General features: G+C 42.8%; 1 protein-coding gene across 2 annotated transcripts in view; it reads right to left on the reverse strand.

The window, feature by feature from the left end:
• LOC139763053 (tyrosine-protein kinase receptor-like) overlaps window positions 1–26,002 on the reverse strand; it is a 1,458,433-nt gene that overhangs the window by 547,817 nt on the left and 884,614 nt on the right. For both annotated transcript variants that reach the window (XM_071688765.1, XM_071688676.1), the window contains exons 7-9: window positions 23,261–23,377; window positions 20,621–20,776; window positions 17,324–17,454 (exon numbers count right to left, since the gene is read on the reverse strand). In XM_071688765.1, coding sequence (XP_071544866.1) covers window positions 17,324–17,454; window positions 20,621–20,776; window positions 23,261–23,377 — 404 coding nt within the window. The remainder of the gene's footprint in view (window positions 1–17,323; window positions 17,455–20,620; window positions 20,777–23,260; window positions 23,378–26,002) is intronic.

Below are 26,002 nucleotides of genomic sequence, written 5' to 3' on the forward strand. Positions count from 1 at the left end.
CCTGTTATTACTTACTTAAGCCATCTCATACTACATATTGTCCTGAAATATTTCATTTCCAACACATCTACCCTCCTCTCCACATCCTCATCATAGTATAGCCCAAGCCTCGCATCCGTATAATACTACTGGGACTACTGTATCCTCAATGCCCTCCAACGTAACATTACGATCTCTCTCCCCACACATTCCTCAGCGCTCCCGGAACCTTCGCCCCCTCACCCACCTTTTGGTTCACTACCACTTCCATCGTTCCATTCGCTGCCATGCCCACTTCCAAGGATCTAAAACAGACAATATTCCCACAATCTAATGGTTCAATCATACATTCCAGCACCAAGGTCTAAACATCATGGCGCCATTTTTGCAGATGAAGAAAATGGGGCTCGACACGAAGCATCTAGACTCTACTGCATACAGACACTCACTCTGATGGCTAGTGGGCATAGCTCCCTAGATGTTCACATCTCAGTATCTTCCTTTTTGTTGCATTAGAGAGAGAGAGAGAGAGAGAGAGAGAGAGAGAGAGAGAGAGAGAGAGAGAGAGAGAGAGAGAGAGACTGGTGAAATATATAAATACGTTAGGAATATTAGACTCAGTACAATTATCCCTCCAGGGTTCATGAAAAACAAACAAAGTACGGTCTTTCATATCGTGTACCTTCGATTTACTTCTGGTCAGGCTCTCTGTCTTCTGAGCAGCAGAGCTCTGGGCGAAGCAGTCATAATCCTTGATTAATCGGAGGTATAACAGGGTGTGCAATGGGGGCCATTTTTCTTTTGTTTCGACGCTACCTCGCCAAGGAGGAGAGCAAATTAGGTATAGCTATAAAAGAAATATTACGGTAATGTATATTGTTAACAGTGTCAATTGGTCGTAGCAATAAACTCTTGAAACCCTTGTAGACAACGCCACGACCTTTTAACAACGCGATATGACCCTCTAGCACGACGGGACGACCTTTGAGTACGATGGCGTGACCTTAGACCTGGTACTTAAGGATCAGGTCAAAGGCCAAATCATCATACCTAAGGAATGTTCCGTTGTGCTGAAGGGCTGTAACGCTGTGTTCACAAAGGAAACTTGTCTGATTCTAAAAGAGGTTAAAATGTTTATTGACAATGTTTGCGTATCAACTTGCGTAAATACGTCATGTTTCCCGCCGAAAGCATAACGTGTATCTAAAACATTGTTTACTCTTCGTTTACTTTCAAAATAATATTGATTTAAGAGACAAACGGATTGGAAAATAGCCAAGTTACATGCACAGGCAACTCTCAACTTTTCTACATGAAGCAAGTAAGCGGACATTCATCGTTGTGCACAGGATTTTGTCAGAAAATATATGGCACAAGTCTCGCTACATGGTATAGTGACGCTATAATCCAGCAAGATCTGCTTCACTTTCCATCACAGACGTAGTTCAGACGAGGCAAGATGACCATCTCCCTTACCATACCACATTAGAACCTGCTACACTTCACAGAAGTTCCAAGTGTACTTATTCACGTGAGGACAGTGATGAATGTGATTCTGCCACCAGTGGATCGTGGATATCAACACGAGAATGAAAAGATATGTGATCTTCAGGCTTACTCACCAGCCGGGCACTGCCTGAACGAGGTTCCTCGAATGATCGGTTGGGTCGAATCTGTTCTCATATTACGCAAAACACCAGAGCTCGCGCCACATGAAACACATCTTGAAAGAATATCAAAATCAGCACTTAGAAGGAGAAAGTGGGAACGATTCACACTTCAAGAAAGGTATGACTTCACTCTGTAATACGTGTATCGTAAAAAAAACTGTCATAAGAAACTCAATTGACTCAGCTCCCAGTCTCTCATGAACCCCCAGTTTCTAAAACTATTAAATCCCTTTAAAATCCATGTGGTTAATCCTCTTTTGGAAGCTTCTATTTACTACATGTTGGAAATCCACTTTACATCCTTGCATCATATGGTATTAGTTCATTCGAAGTAATTGAAAATATATCCCGGAGCATAAAAAAAGATACATGCATTTCGAAGCTTTAGTAGGAAGAAATGCGTTTCAATTCTCTGATGCGTTTCATAGTATATTCGGTAAAACACTGATCCACTGTTTTCACACTTTGTCTTCATTTTCAAAACAAGTAGCCATCAGGCTGGAGAAACACGAGATAGTATTTAAACAGACATAGGTCAAGGACTCATAAGATCCAGAGCCCCGTTCATGTGCAAGGGAGATGAGTCTTTATGCTGCAACTGAAGCAGGGAGAATTTTCTCTGTGGCTGCACAACTAACTTGAAGAACAGGTAAACAGGTTTGTGTTTTTAACCAATTTATTCGATTCCTCAAACAGATACCTGTTATATATTCTGCCCTGGTCACCACTTTGAGACCAGACACGACGTATCAAAACTGCATGACCGTGTATATCTTACATGGCTGCTTCGTGCAGTTCTCGAGAGATAATCATCGAAGCAAGACCAAAATACTTTCAGCAAATAATTACAACCACATATCCGGCCGAGGCCTCTCCTCCAGAAGCATTTCTTCCTTAAGATCCAGCCTCTTAGCTAGTGATCTTTGGTGTTTATGTATACAGTCATTTATTCACAGATGTTTGGAAAATATTGTAACGTCTCCTCACCTTCTGATCGTGTTATTAAGCACATGAAACGATAATCCTCAGGATCTGTCGAGATCTTCGTCCTGTATTGTAACTTCACTTTACCTTCTCTCTGTCTTGCAGTTCCTCTTTGATCACCGCTGGCATATCAGGCACATTTTTATTCATGTCCAGTACTGCATGACGATACTTTTCCCAAGTGAGGCTTCATAGTCCACAGCATCGATGTCACACAGCAAGAATCATAATTAGATTTGGATGACTGACTGCCTCTCACGGTCTTAAACTCCTGAGCTGAAGAATTACACCTGTCCCTCACACCCCTTAAACTCCTGGGTTGGAGGAATCTTCTTCCTGCCTCACTCCCTAAACTCTTGAGCTGGAAGATTCTGCTCGTCTCTCAACTTTCCGAGCTCGTGAGCTGGAGGATTATGCCTGCATCTCACCGTCTTAAAACGTGTGAGTTAGAGGATTATGTCTGCCTCTCACTCCTGAGTTAGAGGGTACTGCCTAGTCTCTCTCCACTCTTGAAGGCCTAGGTTGGAGGATTATGCCTGCCTCTCACCCTCTTAAAAACTTTCGAGGTGGAGGATTATGCCTCCTCTCAACCCGATAATCTCTTGAGGTGGAAGATTATGAAGTTTCATTGATCTCAAAAACTCCCTTACGTACAAATCCGAGACATATAAACCATATTTTATCACGTAATCTTTGAATAAAGCAATTGTGTCCAACAAAGAGTTTCCTAAACTCTTCTCAGAACCCCCAAACCAAATTCCAATCCTTCAGATGAACAGTCCTCCCTCACGACGTTACACCATCACCAGCTCAGCGATGCTAAAGCAGTTGAACGCACTTGGTGGCACTGCAAACTCGACCTGACCTTTCCACCTTTCCTTTGGGAACAGTGCTCTAATATGTGACTTAACCTCACCGAGGTCACAAATTCTCACCAGCAAAAGTGAGGTCACAGCCCAGAGGAAGTCATCTTGACCATAACGACCCAAGTCCCACCTACTTCGGGTCTCCGCCGACCGACCGACCAACACATTCTTCCCTCGTCTCAGGTCTGTTGGGTCAGCCAGCGATGGCACGGCCGTCTTCTTCACGAGTCTCTCATCTTCGTCTCCCATACACCACCCTCGTGACCTGGGTCTCGCCACCCTCGTGAACTGGGTCTCGCCACCCTCGTGAACTGGGTCTCGCCACCCTCGTGACCTGGGTCTCGCCACCCTCGTGACCTGGGTCTCGCCACCCTCGTGACCTGGGTCTCGCCACCCTCGTGAACTGGGTCTCGCCACCCTCGTGGCCTGGGTCTCGCCACCCTCGTATATCTGGGGATCATCGAGAGCACGTCATGGAAGCAGCTCGTGGTCTAACACACAATAAGCTCTCTCTCTACCTTAGCGCCTTCAAGTCTCCTGCAATGATACTCAGACTCGAAGGTGTACCTTGTGGTTTCTACATCGTCAGTACCAATTCCTCCAGGTGACGCCTGACTTTCCCACCACCACCACCACCACCACCACAATCTTATACCACAATTACCAGCTCACAATGTTGGTATTTACCCAATAAATTACTGTTGGCGTCACTCGCTCCCCCGTATCCCTCTCTCAAGTTCATCAACCAACCATAAATGGAATCTCAGACGCAAAAGAATATCACTGAAAAAATTTAAGAAGTTGGTGACGTTGCCACAAAACATCAGACCTTAATCCCTCAGGACAAGTTACATGGCGGGGTGACACTTAGGACCATGAAAGTCAAATGCAAAGTTAACACAATCTCTCTCTCTCTCTCTCTCTCTCTCTCTCTCTCTCTCTCTCTCTCTCTCTCTCTCTCTCTCTCTCTCTCTCGTCACTACATATTCAGGAGGGCCCATAATGGGCCGAATGATTTGAAATGGGAAAAACAACTTTCCAAGTGCCTTTTTTTCCCTTTTTTCATTTTCTATCTTTTATATATCGCAAAAAAATTGTATATATATATATATATATATATATATATATATATATATATATATATATATATATATATATATATCAATATTAGTATTATCATTATACATGATCGCTGTTTCCCGCGTCATTGAGGTAGCGCCAGGAAACAGACGAAGAATGACCCATCCACTCCTATACACATATACATGAACGCCCACATACGCACATAAACATACGCAGACATTACATACATACACATGTACATATTCATGTTTGCCTTCATCCATTCCTGTCGTTACCCCGCCCCACAGGAAAACTGCATCGCTATCCCCTGCTTCAGCGAGGTAGCGCCAGAAAAACAGACAAAAAATGCCACATTCGTTCCCCTTCAGTCTCTAGCTGTCATGTGTAATGCACCGAAACCACAGCTCCGTATCCACATCTAGGCTCTAGAGACCTTTCCATGGTTTACCATAGACGCTTCAAATGCCCTAGTTCAGTCCACTAACATCACGTCGACCCCGGTATACCATATCGTTCCAATTCACTCTGTTCCCTGCGCGCCTTGTGTATGCATGTGCGCGTGCTCCTGCAGGTAGTAACACGGGAAGTGAGAAGTCACCTCTGACAAAGCTGTATATCATCATCAGCAGGAGAAAACACGACCTTGCCTCCCGCTACGAATCTCAACTCACCCTCCTGACGTGTGGAATGCAGCCTTGAAGCTGCCAGGGGACCCTTACAAGCGGTGTTAGGGCTGCAAAAAGTAAATACTTTAACTTCCTGTTCCATAGAAGCTGCAGGGGACCCTTACAAGCGGTGTTAGGGCTGCAAAAAGTTAATACTTTAACTTCCTGTTCCATAGGCCCATTTCTGTGAGAATTGTACCGTTCCAGGAGCCAGCCTAGTCCACCAGGCGGAAAAAGTGTGGTGAAGTTGCATGCGTGTCTCTTGGGGAGAGCACAGAATAACTGGGGAGTCAATGCTCCGTGTCTTCGGTATGGAAGTAGCATCTTGGGTATCGGTGGTCTTGTGAATGCTGAATCAGTGTTTCTAATGTTGTAGAGATGGGTGGTGTCCAAGGTGCAGGCGAGAAAGGCATACTCGCATACGTCTGGAGAGTGCAGTTTCAGATGGATGTATGTCTAGTGGAGTGGTGACTTTTTATAACCGGGTGGGGAGGTAGATTATCTAGTACTTGTAAGGTCGTCTCAGTGTGTATGCTACGTCAGTGTTGGAGCGAAAGGGGAGGGGATCTGTGAGGAGAGGCTGTTGAAATGTGAAGCAGGTTTATGTATTGCATGCTGACGTGAAATTGTACTGGAATTGTGTTTATGCACGTGTTGCTGGGCAGGCAATGACTGCTCTTGAGAACTATCTTTTCTGTGATTTGCAGTTGTGATATGTTTGGTCTGGACGGAGTGGATAACAAGGCAGGTGAGGTGCAGTTTAAGATGAAGCGGATAAAGTGTTGGCAGATGGCATTAAGACAATTTTTTTTTCGTCCAAATTTAGTACATGTAAGTGTGGTGAAGGGGCGTGTAGTTTGTGTATGGCCTTCGCGTTGATACTGTGGTGTGGGGAGTGAAAGCCATGTGTGTGATGTCCAGTATAGATGGGGTTTTATGTCGGAGTGTTTGACCTTTCAGGGTGACGGGAGGGTGAAGCTTGGATTCAGGTATGTCAGGGGTTAAAAGGATGACGGTATATATATATATATATATATATATATATATATATATATATATATATATATGTGTGTGTGTGTGTGTGTGTGTGTGTGTGTACATCCTGCTGCTGGGAATCTGAAGTAGCAGTCTTGCTACTGTAACTTATTTCAAGAGGCTGATCACGGCTGAAAGCAACGAGAGTGAAATCGACTTACAGTGAGAACCTCCGCCTCTGACATCTATTTCTAGAACCCAGCCTGTAGTCAAACAGCATTAATGAAGCACCATCCTACTGAAACACTACAAGTCACTAGGAGTAGGAGGAATCTGCCTTATCTTCGAGTTTAAGAGACCCAGACCATACTCAGCCCAGAGTCCGTAGACAAGGATCATTCTCGGGCTCCCACTTCACGCGTGTACCCTTTACATCCAACTCAGGTTCGAGATCCTGACACGTTGATAATTTGTGACGAGTTGATGCCTGAGCAATCGTGGGAGATGCGGATTCCGAGTGATCATTTCCCGTGCTAACTTGATTGACTCTAGCCATTCACAGGTTCAATGTTCTTGCCGCAGCGTGGCGCCTGCCTCACCAAGACGTTAATAACCTTGTACAACTAACTCACAGCTACTGTTTACAATCTTCGTCCCTTCTGCGAGAGAGGCCTCTGATCTATCGCTGGGCAAACGGAGGAAAAGTATGGACAACGAGTTATTTCCAGGGGAAACGGGAGGGATCTCGCTTGCCAATGCAGCTGTGGAGACCTTGTGCCTAGCAAAAACCTCCAAGAGTCCTCGAAAGCACACTACATCTTCCAGCAAACAAGGTATGTCTTACAACAGATCATCTAAACATCTTGTTCCCCTTTCTGTCTCTTACAAATAACTTTTACCTCGTACCTGTCCATCCAATACACAGTAAAATGGACGTACTAATCAGTCAACAAAGGCCCTCCTTGCCAGAGGAGTCAGGGCTGTGACTTCAGAAGAGGTCATTAAGATCCAGGTAAGACCTTCCAGTATATCATTTGTGGTGCTTCCTACCAAAGGCACAATCATCACTCCAGACTTTGCCCTGGTTTCTAGAAGGTCCACAGCAGCTGGAGCATTTAGCAGGCCTCCAACCCTCAAGACTTCACTCTATCAGTCAAGTTATTGGTTCCCAGAAATACAAAATCAAACGACACTTCCTCACGTACTTGAAGCATACGACCATTTTGCTGCAAGTATATTTATACAGCCTTCGTCAAAATCGGTGATGGATCACTTAACCTCATCAAAATCGACGTCACTAAGGTCTGGCACAGCCTCTAGCTTTTAGACAAATCCTGCCGTGCTGCCACAGTCACTCGCCTCTTCCGAGCACTGAATGCATACCCTGAGGTTGACATCCTTATCTGCATTATCCATCCAGTGTAAGCTTTCTGGTCAACACTGTCACAGGAGCAACATCCCCAAGTCAAAAAATCTGTTATTTAATCTTTAAGCAGTGACAGACTCAAGGAATAAAGAAATATTCGAACTAGATCTCCGAGATGGCATTAAACTTACATTTACACGCATCTCAATAAAAAGAAGAAACACTCCCTGCGAGTCGGACAAAGGGGAATTGTGTTCCACCCTTCGCCCTGGGTAGCTGTTCCAAACACCATGTCAACCGCTACGATCAGGTAAACTGATGAACAAAATGCTACAGAGAGTCATATGAAGCCCACCAGGTGATAAGATCATCATTTATTCTAGTGTTTGGTACAACTTCACGGATACCTCGCCGAGATCCACTTCTCCATGGATCCATAACGAAACTATAACAATTGGGAGAAACCATCGTAGAGAAGACGGTCTCAACCATGCTGGACAAGTCTTGAAACAGCTTAAAGAAACCTCATGAACAAGTCGTGAGCCTTTCCTCTTCCCCACGCTGGTGATTTTATACTTAAGTTTCCCCACAGAGTTCATGGCAAACGGATTGTTATAGTCCTTCGCCTTGTCACCTGTATCTAATTCTAAATCTCTGCGTCTATATGAGGAAGAGAAGTGGCTAAGCAGTTAGGGCTGTAAAGCTCCGATTTGTAAGAGTTCTTGCAGGACGATAAGCCGGGAGGGTGAGGCTAATGATATAATTTCACGTCTTTACTTATATAATACAACCTCAGCTCTTAAGGTGCGGTGGAAGAGGCAAGTGGTCCTGATGGTGTAACTTCATAACATACATGCAAGAGGAGCAGACAGTTGGTGTGGAGCAACACGTGTGCTTGACTGATGCATATTTTGGCTGCAGCTCTGGAAATCAAATTGGTGCCGCAGACATTTCCTTTTTTTTTTTTCCTTCTTAATGGTGACCGATATGGCACGTGCAAATAACATTCCCCTTTATGACGATCTCGGGTGAAAGGAAATAATGAAAGGGCAAAGAAAGCATAAACTAATAAGGTTTCTGCGAGTGTTCATGATAACTGACATTTAAAGGAGGAAAAGTTATATGAAGAAGAAAATACAAAATATGAGAGAGAACTCCACAGCTTAGCTGTTCAGGGAATGAAGGATACACGAACAGCAGCAGCCAATCCTTGAGCATCATCCAAAGTAAACACACTTTGGGCCGTACAACCACAACGTCCTTCTGTTCCTGTCGATTCACACACAATGTCCTTCAACTTCTGACCACAGTTGGTTCACTGCCTCATTACACCACCCGGCAAGAAACGTCCTTTTCCTTATCTCAGCACCACAGTATAGCTATCCTCTGGGGAAGAGAGGGATTTATAACCGGCTCACGTTGCCTCAGAAAGGAAAAATCTATTTACCAGTAATTTCAAACGACATATTAAGGATTTTTGTTTTTTATGACCAGCGAATTTCCTCCATAACAAAGGCTTATAAAGATCTGCAAACAGCAAGAGACCACTGGGTCCTGCTGAGGCAGGTTGTGATACTGTAAGATACGAGACACAGCTTCACTAATCAAAGGCAGGAAAGCGTACAGATGACATAAGGAGAAATATCCTTAAGGAGGCACTAATGATGTTGATCCTCGACTTGAAGCAAATACTTCAAGTCTATTCTTTTAGGACTGCTTACAATCACAGTAATTCGATAATTATTCCGAATATCAATAGTCCCGTTGAAGAAAAAGTATTTTCCAATATTCGAAGTAAAACTCTTCGTCTTCGAGTTTGCATCCGTTACTACGAGTGTAATCAGACAAAGCTAACCTTAAACACTTGCTTAGATCGAGATTCTCACTTTCTATGAAGATTTTGAGTAATTAGCAACCGCTTCTTAATCTTCACTTTCCTTATGTAGATGTTTTGAATTCGCCTCAGTAGCCCTCATAGGAATTTCTTTTTCAATCAGAAAATCATTTTGGTAGCTCACTGCCGTGTCTTTTCAAACAAGACGACCAAAGTTGATCACAGTATCCTAGATGGGGGCCCTTCAGTAAACTAATGAGAATGGATTAATCTTTTAGAGAAATTCGAATGTCGTATCTATGAATCAGAGAAATCTCTACGCCTTTTTCACTCCTTTGTACACTGCGTAGCTGACTTAAGGTGATCAAAGGTTAAGACTCATACATTCATCATATACCTTTCGTAGCTCAATAGAATTTGCATTGCAGTCTGTTCTTGGCACTACCTCGCTCATACGGGAAACGCCAATAAAGTATGAGCCAGGTAGCGGCAGGAACAGACGAAGAAATAACGCATTCGCTCACATGAAGTCTCTTGCAGTCATGTATAAAGCATCGAAACCACATCTCCCTATCCACAACCATGCCTCACAGAACTTTCCATGGTTTCCTAGGGCCGCTTCAAATGTCCTGGTTCAGTCCACCGAGAAGACGTCGACCCCTGTATACCACATTCACGTTCTTGCATGTTCAGGCCCCAGTCGCTCAAAACCTTTATCACTCCATCCTTGTATCTACAATTACGTCTCTCTTCCTTTTCCCCTTCACTTCCGACTCATACCACCTCTTTGTCAACCTTTCCTCACTCATTTTCCCACTATGTTTAAATCATTTCAGCACACCCTCTTCATCTCTATCAACAACACATATTTCATATTACCACGCCCTATCCCCAGTGATTATATATATATATATATATATATATATATATATATATATATATATATATATATATATATATATATATATTCCCTCAAAGGCCCAGTCCTCATCATCTGTTCGTAACGCTACCTCGCTAATGCGGGAAATGGCGATTAGTATAAAATATATATATATATATATATATATATATATATATATATATATATATATATATATATATATATAATTTGTCTTATTATACTCTGTCGCTGTCTCCCGCATCAGCGAAAGGAAACAGACGAAAGAATGGCCCAATCCACCCACATACACAGGTATATACATACACGTCCACACACGCACATATACATAACAATAAATTTTAACGTATACATATATATACATACATACACAGACATACAGATATGTACACATGTACATAATTCATACTTGCTGCCTTTATTCATTCCCGTCGCCACCCCGCCACACGTGATAGCATCCTCCCTGATCTTATAATGAGAGTTTATCCACTGGATTCCTCCGTGAAAGACGTAAGGCATTCCAGAGCGCCATATGTACAGTCTCCTCATCCTCTACTGTCGTAAAACTACTGTTACCTTGATACAGCGCGTGTGTCCTTTGTTCTCTCCTCCCGCGCGAAGGAATTGGCCGAGTTAATAAATCACCGTCAGTCTGTGCCATTATTCTTGCTTCACACAGCCTCATATATCATCGACAGTGTTCATAACTCTGACGCCCCTCATGTGGCCTCGAGCCAGTGACGGGATTTCCTGCAGAAACCGTGGGTAAGAAGCAGGCAAGCAAGCAAGCAAGCAAGCACGCGGAGCAAGAATTGCATTAGATTTTCTCACGAAATTTCTCAATCTTTGGCAGCTGTTTGCTAACGACAACCCGCCCTCTCCCTCCCTATTGATTTAAGGACTACGATACCTGGGTAAGTTATAACGTTAGATGACTCGAGTTATTATTACTTGATTACACTGAGTATTCCATGCACACACCAGTCACCTGATATTACGCCATCGGTAGTTTGTAAAATGAATGAAGTCCTGCTCCAAGATTTTTCTTTTCTGTTCACCCCAGATGGAAAACGAAGTATTACGACCCGTGTACACTGCCATCAAGTGTGGCAGGTGCTCACTGATAGGCAGACATATCCTGAAGTTTACAAGGTGATGATTTGTCAAAGAACAAGCGTTCTCCAGATTGTGTATAGAACTGCTTCGTTGATTCTTTGATTAGCAATGAAGGAGCTGACTACGCAAGATATTGCTATTGTTAGAGCGAGAGAGAGAGAGAGAGAGAGAGAGAGAGAGAGGGAGAGAGAGAGAGAGAGAGAGAGAGAGAGAGAAATTACCTGCGTCGAGTTTGCTTGAGGCTGGGAAAACACGTAGCCCTTACCGTATGCGTTTCCGAATTTACGATATTGTTCCCTGCAGCCACACACACACACACACACACACACACACACACACACACACATTGCATAACTCTACCCTGGGCACATCCGGTACTGTTCTCAGCCGTTTGTCAAGTCTTCTTTTGAAGGTCTGAGTGTTTACAGTCTTCATGTTGCTAATCTTTTTAAGGCCAGACATTAAAGTCTCTCCTAAGAGAATCTCGAAAACTTCTCCTTAGTGCCTTTTTGATGTTTTCCATTGAATTTTCTTAAGCTGCAACGTTTTTATTTTCATCCTAAAATTTTCCCTCGATTCAATCTACTCGTTATCTAGTATGAATTTTCAATCATTCTTGAGTATCGCTTAGGTTCTATTAACTTATTCGTGGAACTTTGTGTGTTACATTTCCATTTAGATTTACTTTTAAGATTTCCCTGAATTCTCTCCAGCTTATTCATTTCTGGCCACTTAGTTGGTGGCCATACACTACAGCAGTATTCCATAGTTTTTTTTTTTTATAAACAATGAAAACCTTTATCATAAGCTTTTCATCTCTCGTAGTTAAAAAATCTTATCCTACATGACCTGAACTGACAGGTACATTTCTTTTTTTAATGTGGTCTTTAGATTCCATTGTTTCGTTTATCTAAACACTAACACTTGATATTTTCTTAACTTGTTGGCCTGTTGCAAGAAGTTAGTTATACTGTTCATCACTCCGTAACTAGTTAAAGATATTTCTGTCTTAAATTCAGTTAGGTTTTTGGATGCCTTTCTACACACTGTTTTTTCTATTTTCCTTATGCCTTTTGATCTGATCATATTAGTAATTTTGGCGTCATACACAGAACATCTGACTGTACTGTCTTTCAGCTCTTTTTCTATACCTTTTATCATTATGTAAAACAAGACTGAGGCTAGTACCTTTCCTTGTGGCACACCTGATAAATCATCTTCCATATACTACAATAAATTTTCTGCACGTTTGAAGCTCCTTGATCCATCTTCTTAATTCATCCTTTATCATTGTTTATTTCTCCTTTCGCTATCAGATCTCCGTAATCTTTTTTTTATCAAATACTTTACACAATGTTTGACAAAGTCAAGAAAAGAAGTACCTATCGTCACTACTTGTATATAAGTGTCATGTACATAAATAGGTTGGTTTGCGTACTCTCACTTGGTACAAAGCCATGATGGCCTTCGCTGATATACTTTATCTAATGTTGGTCATGTGTTTTGATATGTGTTACTCAATCATTCTTTTCGAGACTTCTATTACAAGTGATGTTAATCTTACTGTTCTACACTGCTTAGGCAGGAGCTAAGATCCTCATCTGTGTACTGGTTATACACACACCATCTTGTGAGCTCCCACAATGCCAATTTCTTCCAGGCTTTGTCTTGTGAGCCACATCATTGTTTCTGCTATGATCATCTTTTGTCTTTTTAAGGAAAATGGTGGAAATTCCTTCTCGTTCTGGTGTCAAGTTCTCTCCGAGTCGTTCGTTTGCTTTACATATGTGATTTTCTGTTATCTCGACATCTGTTGTTGCATTCCCCTAAACCCGATGGAATATCTGGTCAACCACGTCCTCTCTATTTTTCGGAGTATTGCTAACTTGTAGTGATCATACAGCACCTTGCATAATGTCCTTTGGTTAGTTTTCATACCATCAAATACTTAATCTTACCTGTATTCTTGCTTGCTCAGTTTAGAAAGAAAAAAATAATTTTGCTTCATGCCACAAATTTCTTCCTCCTCACTCATTGTTCTCTTCTGTCACATCCCATCATCTCTGTGTTACCTCTTCATGAGTTTCCGTGAAGCTCTTCTATACACAACCACTCCTTGCTGACTGCTAATTATGCCTCCCAGAAGCAAACATGCCGTGTTAACTCGCTGTTGTTCTTTTTTTTCTGCTTCTTCATTCCAAGAATCATGGTTTTTCCACCTCCATTTTTTCACTTTGGGGCAGATTAACTAGAAACTTTGTTGGCCTGTACCGTCAACATTAGAAAAAAGAATATAATCACTTTCCCTTGGGTTCAGTGGCATTCAATGCTGTTCCAGCTGTTCTGGTAGGACTGGTACCTGAGATTCGATTCTGTATATATTCTATACACCACAATATCTCCCCATGCCATCTACTTTTAACTAAAATCTTTGAGACCATAAATTATTTGTGTACCGAAATGTGAAAAACAAGTGAAATTCAATACTTTTGCAACACATGTTGAAAAGTATTTGCAAAACACTTATAATAAGGAAAAGGACTTGCAAAGCTTAAATGATAAGTTACCATTTACCAATTATCATGGTTATCAAAAAAATATCGAATAGAAAAAAGAAAACTGAAAATCGTCAAAAAATCTGAGTTTTACTGAGAGAAACATCTGAACAAACAAAGAATTACGAATTACTTTGTTCTTTAGGGAATTATCTGACATGATAATATCACTTTGATTACGCAACTTTGGAGCACAATTACAAATCTTCAGAAGATTCGACTAGTAGTAATAGTAGTAGTGGTGGTAGTAGTAGTAGTAGTAGTAGTAGTGGTAGTAGTAGTGGTAGTAGTAGTAGTAGTAGTAGTAGTAATAGTAGTGGTGGTAGTAGTAGTAGTAGTAGTAGTAGTAGTAGTAGTAGTAGTAGTGGTAGTAGTAGTGGTAGTAGTAGTAGTAGTAGTAGTAGTAGTAGTAGTAGTAGTGGTAGTAGTAGTGGTAGTAGTAGTGGTAGTAGTAGTAGTAATAGTAGTGGTGGTAGTAGTAGTAGTAGTAGTAGTAGTAGTAGTGGTAGTAGTAGTAGTAGTAGTAGTAGTAGTAGTAGTAGTAGTAGTAGTAGTGGTAGTAGTAGTGGTAGTAGTAGTAATAGTAGTAGTAATAGTAGTAGTGGTGGTAGTAGTAGTAGTAGTAGTAGTAATAGTAGTAGTGGTGGTAGTAGTAGTAGTAGTAGTAGTAGTAGTAGTAGTAGTATAGTAGTAGTGGTGGTAGTAGTAGTAGTAGTAGTAGTAATAGTAGTAGTGGTGGTAGTAGTAGTAGTAGTAGTAGTAGTAGTGGTAGTAGTAGTAATAGTAGTAGTGGTGGTAGTAGTAGTAGTAGTAGTAGTAATAGTAGTAGTGGTGGTAGTAGTAGTAGTAGTAGTAGTAGTAGTAGTAGTAGTAATAGTAGTGGTGGTAGTAGTAGTAGTAGTAGTAGTAGTAGTAGTAGTAGTAGTAGTGGTAGTAGTAGTGGTAGTAGTAGTAGTAGTAGTAGTAGTAGTAGTAGTAGTAGTAGTGGTAGTAGTAGTGGTAGTAGTAGTGGTAGTAGTAGTAGTAATAGTAGTGGTGGTAGTAGTAGTAGTAGTAGTAGTGGTAGTAGTAGTAGTAGTAGTAGTAGTAGTGGTAGTAGTAGTGGTAGTAGTAGTAATAGTAGTAGTGGTGGTAGTAGTAGTAGTAGTAGTAGTAATAGTAGTAGTGGTGGTAGTAGTAGTAGTAGTAGTAGTAGTAGTAGTAGTAGTAGTAATAGTAGTAGTGGTGGTAGTAGTAGTAGTAGTAGTAATAGTAGTAGTGGTGGTAGTAGTAGTAGTAGTAGTGTTAGTAGTAGTAGTAGTATATGGCTGCTGCAGCGAATCCATTCGTCAACGAGAGTTTATAGATAAGAGACCCGCTAACATGATAGCCAGTCTACGCAAAACGTTACTGAAATCATTACGCTGTTGTAGTCTGCACAGTTTTTGTTCTGAAATACACGAGTTTTTAAGAGCAATGCCAGACTTCCGGAATATTCTGTCATTGTTGTTCATTTCATTTCAATTTAATCCTGTCCTCCTTTTATTACATTGTTAAATATCTGGAATATTTGACTACAAAAAAAAACACTGTTTTACTGTATAGTATGTAGCAGATGACACGACCACAGAAGCAAGTGCCAGCACATACGCGTCATGTATCAAGTTTACCTCTCTCTCTCTCTCTCTCTCTCTCTCTCTCTCTCTCTCTCTATATATATATATATATATATATATATATATATATATATATATATATATATATATATATATATCATCCTTGAAGATAGGGGAGAAAGACCACTTCCCACGTATTCCCTGCGTGTCGTAGAAGGCGACTAAAAGGGGAGGGGGCGGGATAACCTCCCCTCCCGCTTTTAATTTCCAAAAGATGGAATAGAGAAAAGGGACCAAGTGAGGATATTCCCTCTAAGACTCAGTCCTCTGTTCTTAACGCTACCTCGCTGACGCGGGAAATGGCGAAAATGTATGGAATGGATCATATATATATATATATATATATATATATATATATATATATATATATATATATGTATATAATTTTCTTTTTTACACTTTGTCGCTGTCTCCCGCGTTAGCGAGGTAGCGCAAAGAAACAGACGAAAGAATGGCCCAACCCACCCCCATACACATGTATATGCATACACATCCACACACACACATATACATACCTATACATTTCAACGTATACATATATATACATACACAGATATACATATATACATATGTACATAATTCATACTGTCTGCCTTTATTCATTCTCGTCGCCACCCCGCCACACATAAAATGACAGCACCCTCTCCCCTCACGTGCGCGAGGTAGCGCTAGGAAAAGACAACATGGGCCACATTCGTTCATACTCAGTCTCTAGCTGTCATGTATAATGCACCGAAACCACAGCTCCCTTTCCATCTCTAGGCCCCACAAAACTTTCCATGGTTTATCCCAGACGCTTCACATGCCCTTATTCAATCCACTGACAGTACGTCGATCCCGGTATACCACATCGTTCCAATTCACTATTCCGTGCACGCCTTTCACCCTCCTGCACGTTCAGGCCCATATCGCTCAAAATCTTTTTCACTCCATCCTTCCACCTCCAACTTGGTCTCCCACTTCTCCTCGTTCCTTCCACCTCTGACACATATATCCTCTTTGTCAATCTTTCCTCACTCATTCTCTCCATGAGACCAAACCATTTCAAAACACCCTCTTCTGCTCTCTCAACCACACTCTTTTTATTACCACACAACTCTCTTACCCTTACATTACTTACTCGATCAAACCACCTCACACAACATATTGTTCTCAAACTTCTCATTTCCAACACATCCACCCTCCTCCGCACAGCCCATCTATAGCCCACGCCTCGCAGTGTGTGTGTGTGTATATATATATATATATATATATATATATATATATATATATATATATATATATATATATATCGACTTCAACATCACCGGTGCCGGCAAATATCAAGTCTCCGTTGCAGCAGGAGGGAGAAATCTATCATGCTGAGATACACGTCCTTTACATCTGGTAATAGTTACTGTACACACTTCTACTTTACTCCCAACTCCTGCCTGAACGACGTTCCCCACACACGCCGACGTTTCTCAATTTCTGAGAGAATTCTTGTAAGTGATGCAGGACGTCTGTACGTGAAGTAGGGATTTCAACTGACATTTGGAATGATCTGAAACTTGATACATGCGAAATACCTGATGTAGATCTAAATGTAAGAAACATAAGATGTAATCCGGCCAGACTGTCTCGCAAGTGCTTGTTAATCCACAGAAAATGAACAAAATAATCGTAATGCTGACGTACCTTGCAGCTCTCGTAGAACTGGGAGTCCTTGTTGTCGTGGCTGCAAGGAGGAGGGTCGAAGTAAGGAGACTCCAAAATGCCCGTGTCTCCCATCTTGCCCTTGTAAGGCAGCTCACTCAGCATGTACCAGCCTAGAGGGAGGAGATAACGACACGTTAATGAGTGGCCATATCTGCCGGGAAATGATGGTCAAGATGATAAAGATAAGTGATATGTAATCATGACAAAATCTATATCAAATGATGATTACAAATATGATACCACACCAGCTCAGCTTCACCTGCACCTATTTCATCAACTTGTCTCAGCTTCTCATTTAACTTCGACCAAAAGCTAAGTTTTTTTTTTTATTTACTAAATTCTTTGTTTATTTTCCCCGTCCGTTTACCCACACTCCTAGCATCAAACCATCTACAATAAAACACTAACGTACATACTCTACCATATGATCTCACAAACCTTCTCCTACCTCTCCTCAAAATTGCACATTACGCACACTGTCATCTTTTTTCTTAATTCATAACTTTAAGTCAGAATCTATGCATCATTATCATATCCTTGCAATTCCACTGGATGGATCAGGTACGCAAAGCGTCTCAACTTGCTATTACGCATTCTTCGCCTAAGTTAAGTGTGCTGGAGAGACACATGAACTTCGACACTAATTTTCTTCAATTCGCACTCCAAGTTGATTCACCGATACCAACTTATGCATTACACCATCCATAAACACAGCATGCTTGCAGTGCATCAGATCTCAAATCATTCCTCTGGTAGGGTCGATCTGGGAACACTAGTTTTGCAAATGTGTCTCGCAAAAGATGGAAATAGATATCTCTTCTCTGGACACACATATCTGCCAAACATCCCTTTACAATTACCATTCTTACTAAAGACGCTGTACCTAGCCATCACTCTCTCTTTTCCTCTGTCTCTCGCTGGATCAGTTATCCTTAAGTTCCCTCTCTCTTCTTTTTCATGACGTGGTACATGCACGACCATTACAGTCAATATGAACCTCTCAACTGAATCCTGCAGCTAAGAGTCTTAAAAATGACACACTTGCAGATGAGGATTTCAGTCGGCAAACCTAACGTTAACTTACTGACACTTATTTTGTGGCGAGGAATGTAACTTAAAATCAAGGATCATTGTATCTCTTAGAGCGCGAGGGTAATATGTGCTGTCGTGCCGTTGGACTGAAGGATCATAACATCGTGCTCAGAGGTCGTACCGTCAAGGTTCATAACGATCATACGGTCGTGCTCAAGGGGTTGCACTGTCGAGCTTAAGGATCGTAGAGTCGACTCAACGGTCGTGCTCAAGGGGTTGTACTGTGACGAAGGTTCACATGCGTCAAAATCAAGGATCGCACCACTGTGTTCAGGGGAAGACGACACAGGCTCGACCTGTGCGGAAGGTTGAACCAAGAATGTTGAAAGACACACACTAGGCTGGAGGGGAAGGCGATGGTAAATGACTGCAAATTTCAAACATCCACTTTGCGTACGAAAGACTTTTTCCAAGAGCCTTCGCTGACTCGGGTGTAATCACATCCCATCACGTGACAAACTGAATAAAGTGGAGTGTTTCGCTTGAGGTACAGTGCTCGAATGCGATGCTGTTACGAAGTGAACATTCCATTAAAAAAAGATAAACGTTTTTTTTGTTTGTCCATCGAGAGCGATGAAAAACAATTCAATTAACTGGGGAAATCACAAGGCTTTGTGTCATGTCCGGAAAGTAAAATCGCAAAATTTCGAACATTTTTTTAGAAATGCTTGATTTCCCTATCGCTTCATACATACTCCGATTCTTCGATAAAAAAAAAAAAACCAATACAAGTACGTAAGCAGCGGTAAACATTCTTCTGCATAAGGGAAAGTGAAGTAAAAGTGAGTGTAATATATAAGGTGTGTCTCTTACCATAGCTAGCACAGGGACAGATCACTATAAAGCGATACGTCCCTTAACATAGCTAGCATAGTGTGTGGTAGGAGAGGGACTGCTCATTTCAAAAAGGACCAGCGAACCACTCGCTGGTGAGGAACAAGTTAGATGTAGTGAGGGAGGGAGGAAGAAGGGTTCGTAGAACGGCTTGTTGCTTTTAGGAAAGTCATGAAAGAAAAAAAAGAAATTGCATTCAGCTTTGATGGCGTTGTAGAAAGCATATGATAACCTGAATAGGACAGTAATTTAGAAAGATCCGACTCTATTTGGAGTGCATGAAACCCTCTGAATGCAGTTAGAAGCCTTTACAGTGGAAGTAGTGCATGTGTGAGAGTAAGCAGTTATACGAATAGGTGGTCAAAAGTATGTGTGGGAGTGTGTCAAGGTCGTGTGTTGTCACCGAGGTTATCTTAACGCTTTCGAGGATTTAGAGCACAGCGTTGAGATGAGAGCAAGGTAGGGTTACGAGGGTGTGATACCTAACTATGCTTAGAAAGAAAATGAAAGTCGTCGCCTTTGTTTATATATGCAGATCATGCTGTGATGTTTAGATACATCTAAGGATGAATTGGATAGAGATGGTTATTTCCTATCTCTACGACAGCACCGTTGTTCACATCCTCTACCCGTGACAACATTTTATTACTCTCTCTCGCAATGCTCATTTCGTATTCTCTCTTGGCTTGTGTCATAAGCCTTTTCACGTCTCTCCCAACTGTGTTATATTGCGTTGTAATATTTGGGTCACTGTCCGATTTCTGAAGCTTGTAGAGCTTATTTCTACGCCGTAAAGCTCTTGCAATATCTGTTGTTGGTTTTATCGTTTCTGTCATGCGTGGAAATTTGATGTATTGCTGGTGCATAAAGTGACACTTAAAACTGGCCCATAATTTCTCTGGGCATGAACCAATAAGGGTAAGACTCTTTAGTGCGTCGCGCAACCACTTCAAATCCGCACTTTTAAAGTTAGGGGTAATAATACTGGCTTTATGAGAGTATGTTTTGATATTCACGTCGAAGCTAACCATGTTATGGTCACACGTGCCCAGATGTTCTCTAGCACGAGAGAGAGAGAGAGAGAGAGAGAGAGAGAGAGAGAGAGAGAGAGAGAGAGAGAGAGAGAGAGAGAGAGAGTCAAACTAAGTTCGATATCTCTAAATCGTCACACATGTCGATTATCATAAAAGATAAACTATTCATCTAATGATACCCTTTGTACCTTGGCCAGGTCATGGAGGAAACTGAAGCCAAGATAATGGTGTAGTCGGGGTCGCTGCTGGAGACCAGCCTCAAAAAACAGAGTACGAGAGCTGACGGGTTACTGCAAGAAGCTGGAGACTGACTGACCTGAGGAGTTCTTGTAGGTGTGGTCGTGTGGAGGTCCAGTTCGGTCCCTCTCCGTCGGCCCCCGGTGCCTCTTGAAATCCATCTGGTTGTCGGCGATGTTCGTCCAGCCGCACATTCCGTTCTCGAAGTCGCAGCGAGAGCCTTCGGGCTCCGATTCTGCAGGAGGGAAGGGGCGAGAACACACACACACTGTGTTAGTTACTGTGACACACACTGTATGGCAAGTGTTACTGCTACTGGTGTACCTCGGTGGTTTACTACAATGTTCCATGTGGTTTGCTACTGCGGCCAATTAGTTCACTACAGTAGCCTAGTGGTTTATGACTGCGGTCTAGTGGTTTACTACTGTAGCCTAATGTTCTACGGTTCTGTTACCCAGTGGCTGACCCTCATGAAGACTCACTGGTTTACTGTTAGTATAAGCAAGTGTTGTATCTCTGTGGTCACGTGGTGGTTTAGTTATAACCAACTGGTTTGTTGTTACTGAGATTACAGTGGTTTGTAACCACTGCAATCCAATAATCTTGCTGTTAGTGTGACTTAAAGATTCCATGCCACAGTAATGCAGAATTTTATTTACTGGATGTGATCAACTTCTCCATAATGTGACCTTTAAATGAGGCTTCGTGTCTAACTCTCTCACTGTGCGTTCGTCAGACGGTGACACGGAGTCTGTGGTGAGTGTTACTGCGACTGTGACACATGAACAACATGTGGATTTATTGTGACACATGAATTCATCGAGATACAAGGATTTATTGTGACATGGATTCATTCTGGCATGGATTTACTGATATGTATTTATTGAGGCATGCCTTATGGCATGGATTTACTATGGCATGGATTTATTATGGCGAGTATTCATTGACATATTGGATTTAGTGTGAGGCGGATTTATAGTGACATGGGCTACAGTAATTGGGCACATGGATTTCTCATGGTAAGTGGATTTGATGTGAAACAGGGATTCATTGTGTTGTGGATTTATAGTGACAAATAGGTCACAGTAATGGGACAAATGGATTACTTGTGATGAATGGATATGATGTGACACAGGGATCCACTGTGACATGAATTTCTATTTTGTTGTCTTGAATGTGAAAAGTGCATCACTATCAATTATTTTTCAATTTGTGTTTTGTCATGATTCAAAACTGGGATGTCATTTTCAGTGTCAGCGCACGCGAGATGAAAATTCATTTTCAGTACAAAGTTTTATTTCAGTACAAAGTTTTTTCAGAGTATATTTGTACAAATCAGAACTTTTCTGTTCTAATACATCAGATTCTAACACACACACACACACACACACACACACACACACACACACACGAAAAAAAAAGAGCGTGGCAGCCAAGTTTTTATAAGTTAAAACTTACATGCACATCAGCAAAATATGATACTTCTGCTGCAGTACTTAAAGGTAGATTTTGTATACTTGCATTTCAAAGTCATATTAAACGACGTGTGATGCGTAACTAACTTACAGAACCAAACTTTCGTCCCCGGGGCACAACCCATCGTCCCCTAGCACAACCCTCCCTCCCTGTGGCACCCTCCCTGTGGCACAACCCACCGCCCCCTAGCACAACCCACCGTCCCCTAGCACAACCCACCGTCCCCTATGGCACAACCCTCCCTCCCTGTGGCACAACCCACCGCCCCCTATGGCACAACCCATCGCCCCCTAGCACAACCCTCTACCCCTGTGGTACAACCCATCGCCCCTTATGGCACAACCCTCACCCCGTAGCACAGCCCATCGCCCCCTATGGCACAACCCTCTACCCCTGTGACACAACCCATCGCCCCCTAGCATGATACACATACTCGTGGACTAACAAAAAACATATAATATCTGTTGCACTGGCTAGAACTATAGTGGATATATCGATGACACCTCTTAGCATACCAGACGTTCTAACCTGTCTATCAAGGCTCATATATTTCCAACATATTCCAAACCTCCCAACTTCAAGGCATTATACATATGCAACATATCCATGACACACCCACATATATTCCCGGCATATCCCGTCACACTAGGCAGCTAAACACAGAAAATCATGAGCCAATATACACCCAAAACATTTTGGGTTATATCTTATAAAGTCATCATATCTTCAGCATACTGGGTACAATAGTATGACGAATACTGGGTACAAAATCCTAGTATGACGGACATACTCTGTTCAGCATAGTGATGAACACAACATACTAGACACAACTTGCCCATCATCCTAGATATATATACCATACCTGGCATATCCGATAGACTAGGATAGACTACACTCAGAACTGCCAGTCATCGAAATGATGTGTCGAACCCAGCAACCTGGACTACCGATTACCTGATATAACCGATATATCGAGTATACAGTATAGCGAACTTCGTGGAGCCAACATATAAGGGACAGAAACGTAAAAACATATCAAATCCTCCACATATCTGAACCAACACAGTAAGTATGATGCAAAATGTGTCATACAGAATCATCAGCAGCATTACATCATACACATAACATACCAGACATACTCTCTCTCTCTCTCTCTCTCTCTCTCTCTCTCTCTCTCTCTCTCTCTCTCTCTCTCTCTCTCTCGAGCAAGACAATGTATACTTAGCATACTCGTTATACTCACCACACAAGGCTTCGTCATCTCCCCCAGGGCAGTCGTGGATGAGGTCACATACACTGTCCCGGAGCACACATTCTCCTGTCTCGCACCGCAGGCCTGTGCACGGGCCCGTATGTCGATCTGAAGGTAGGAGACCAGACGTTAGTGACGGTAGGAGACCAGTCGTTAGTGATGGTAGGAGACCAGTCGTTAGTGACGGTGGGAGACCAGTCGTTAGTGACGGTAGGAGACCAGTCGTTAGTGACGGTGGGAGACCAGTCGTTAGTGACGGTGGGAGACCAGTCGTTAGTGACGGAGACCAGTCGTTAGTGACGGTTGGAGACCAGTCGTTAGTGACGGTTGGAGACCAATCGTTAGTGACGGTTGGAGACCAATCGTTAGTGACGGTAGGAGACCAGTCGTTAGTGGCGGTTGGAGACCAGTCGTTAGCGCTCAAACAAGGGCCAATGAGGTAATAAAGATGTGGTGTTTAGAGAATGGGGATATAGCAAGGAATTATGAGGCACTGGAGTGAGGGATTGTGAGGTCAGGAGGAGTAGGAGGAGGGGGAGAATTGTGAGGTCATGAAATTCTGGGGTAGGGGAACAAGAGGTAAGGGAAAAGAGAGAGAGAGAGAGAGAGAGAGAGAGAGAGAGAGAGAGAGAGAGAGAGAGAGAGAGAGAGAGAGAGAGAGAGAGAGAGAGAGAGAGAGAGGTCGTAATGTCATGAGGGCTTAGACTTAAAGGGGCGACGGAGCGAGATGAGTTCACTGTGCTACGGGGTCAGTGGGCTTCATCCTCATGGGACGAAACTATTCAGTCATGGGTTCTGGGGTCATGAGGTCATGTGTTACGAAGAGAGAGAGAGAGAGAGAGAGAGAGAGAGAGAGAGAGAGAGAGAGAGAGAGAGAGAGAATGTCATGTCATCAAATGGTGACGTCTCTGGCTGTAGCCTAAATAATGTTGTAAAATTACGAGGTTCGTAGATGTACGAGACTGTGGTGTCATAGTGTCGTAGGAAGGTGGTGATATCATGGTTCCCCAGAGTTCAGGGATGGTGTAGTCACGAGTCTGTGAAGCTATACAACCATGAACGTGTGGAGTCCTGTGTGGCTCTCTGACGTCTTGAAATGATGTGTCTTTTGGATGACCGGATTTGTGTAGCCAAGGCCGAACTTGTAGGGTCATGGGAATTTACAAGCTTGCGTTGCTTGGTCGCATGTATTCCTAGTTTAGGTGACCATGGGTCACGAGGTTTTAAGGTCACGGGAGGAGGGGGGGGGAAGGGTTAGGTCACGAGGCTGTGAGGTCTCGGGGTTGAGAGGTCACGGGCTGTGAGGTCACAGGCTTCGATGTCACACAGGTTCATCGAATCAAGACTCTGTCGTTCAGTGCTATGGAGAAATTGCGCGTTGAGGCGAGAGCACTGTACACTAATGGCACTGTTAGGTTGTGAGGTTCCTCGAATTCACGAGATGAAGGACGGGGTGGAGAGGTTCAGGAGGTTGGGAAGTCGCGGGTATGAGAGCCACAGAGTCTAGAGGCTACGAGATTTGACTCCATATCTACGTGACTCAAAGAGGTCGAAAGGTGGTTAGCGAGGCAGGGTTGACACATGGCCATGGTCTGGGACTCTAGGGTTGAGGGGTTACATGCTTCCGGGGTTGAGTGGTTAGGTCCATGTGCGGTCACAGAACTGATAGATCACAGGGGTTAAAGTTGACAGCACTGAAAGGTCATGAGGTTATGGTTCATGGAATTCAGAGGACATGAAGTTGGGGTCGTAAGATTACAATGTCATGAGGTTCGGGGGTCACGAGACTGAAAGGTCATGAGGTTAGGGGAAAACAAGATTTAAAGGCCATGAGGTTACGAGATCACAAGATAGATAGGTCATGAAGTTAAATCACAAGATAGATAGGTCATGAAGTTATGAGATCACAAGATAGAAAGGTCATGAAGTTAGGGATGACAAAACTGAAAGGTCATGAGGTTAGGGGATCACAAGTTTAAGCGGTCATAATGTCACGTAATCTCAAGGTTAAAGGTCATCAGGATCGTCAATGGGACTTTGAAGTCAGGAGTGAGACACATCAGGGCTGAGGAGTGGTGGTCAAAGTGAACCTCAGGAGGTGAGACCAGGTCATCCAGCCGTTGTTGCGACGAGGTTCAGAAACTACGTGGCGGTGGTGGGATCAAGGGGGGGGTGATGAAGTTCAGAGGTCAAGTGGTTTCGGTTTGGATGGGTTGAGAGGTCACAGACAGGTCAAAAGTGACCGGTGAAGAGGAGGAACAGGTTTGGGGACTCATCCAAGAGAAGACGTTCAAATAAATGACAAATCTTTTCCGAGATATAAGACTCGAGGATGAAACTGCATAGTGAGGGAATGAATAACAAAGATCACAACAACACTGAAAATAATGGACTCCAGCCCAGTCACAGAGGAATGGGAGGCGAGATAAGGGAACCCAGCTTGGAAAAGAACAGATGTTATCATGAACAGATTCTGAACTTGAGAGCATGGCGGTACGACCCTTGAGGAAGACAATACGACCCTTAGCCTTTGACCTGATCAGAAAGCCGCCTAGGCCGTCAACACCCAAAGGTCGTACCGTCGTGCTCAAGGGTCGTACCGTCGTACTCAAAGGTCGCACAGTCATGCCGAAGGGTTACACCATCGTGCTCAACGATCGCACCGTCATGTGCAGTGGGTTAAGGAGAACACGTAGAGGCCACATTCACCGGACAAGGACAGCCTACTGTACA

This window comes from Panulirus ornatus, chromosome 1, assembly GCF_036320965.1.
Source record: "Panulirus ornatus isolate Po-2019 chromosome 1, ASM3632096v1, whole genome shotgun sequence".
NCBI classification, from domain to species: Eukaryota; Metazoa; Arthropoda; class Malacostraca; order Decapoda; family Palinuridae; genus Panulirus; species Panulirus ornatus.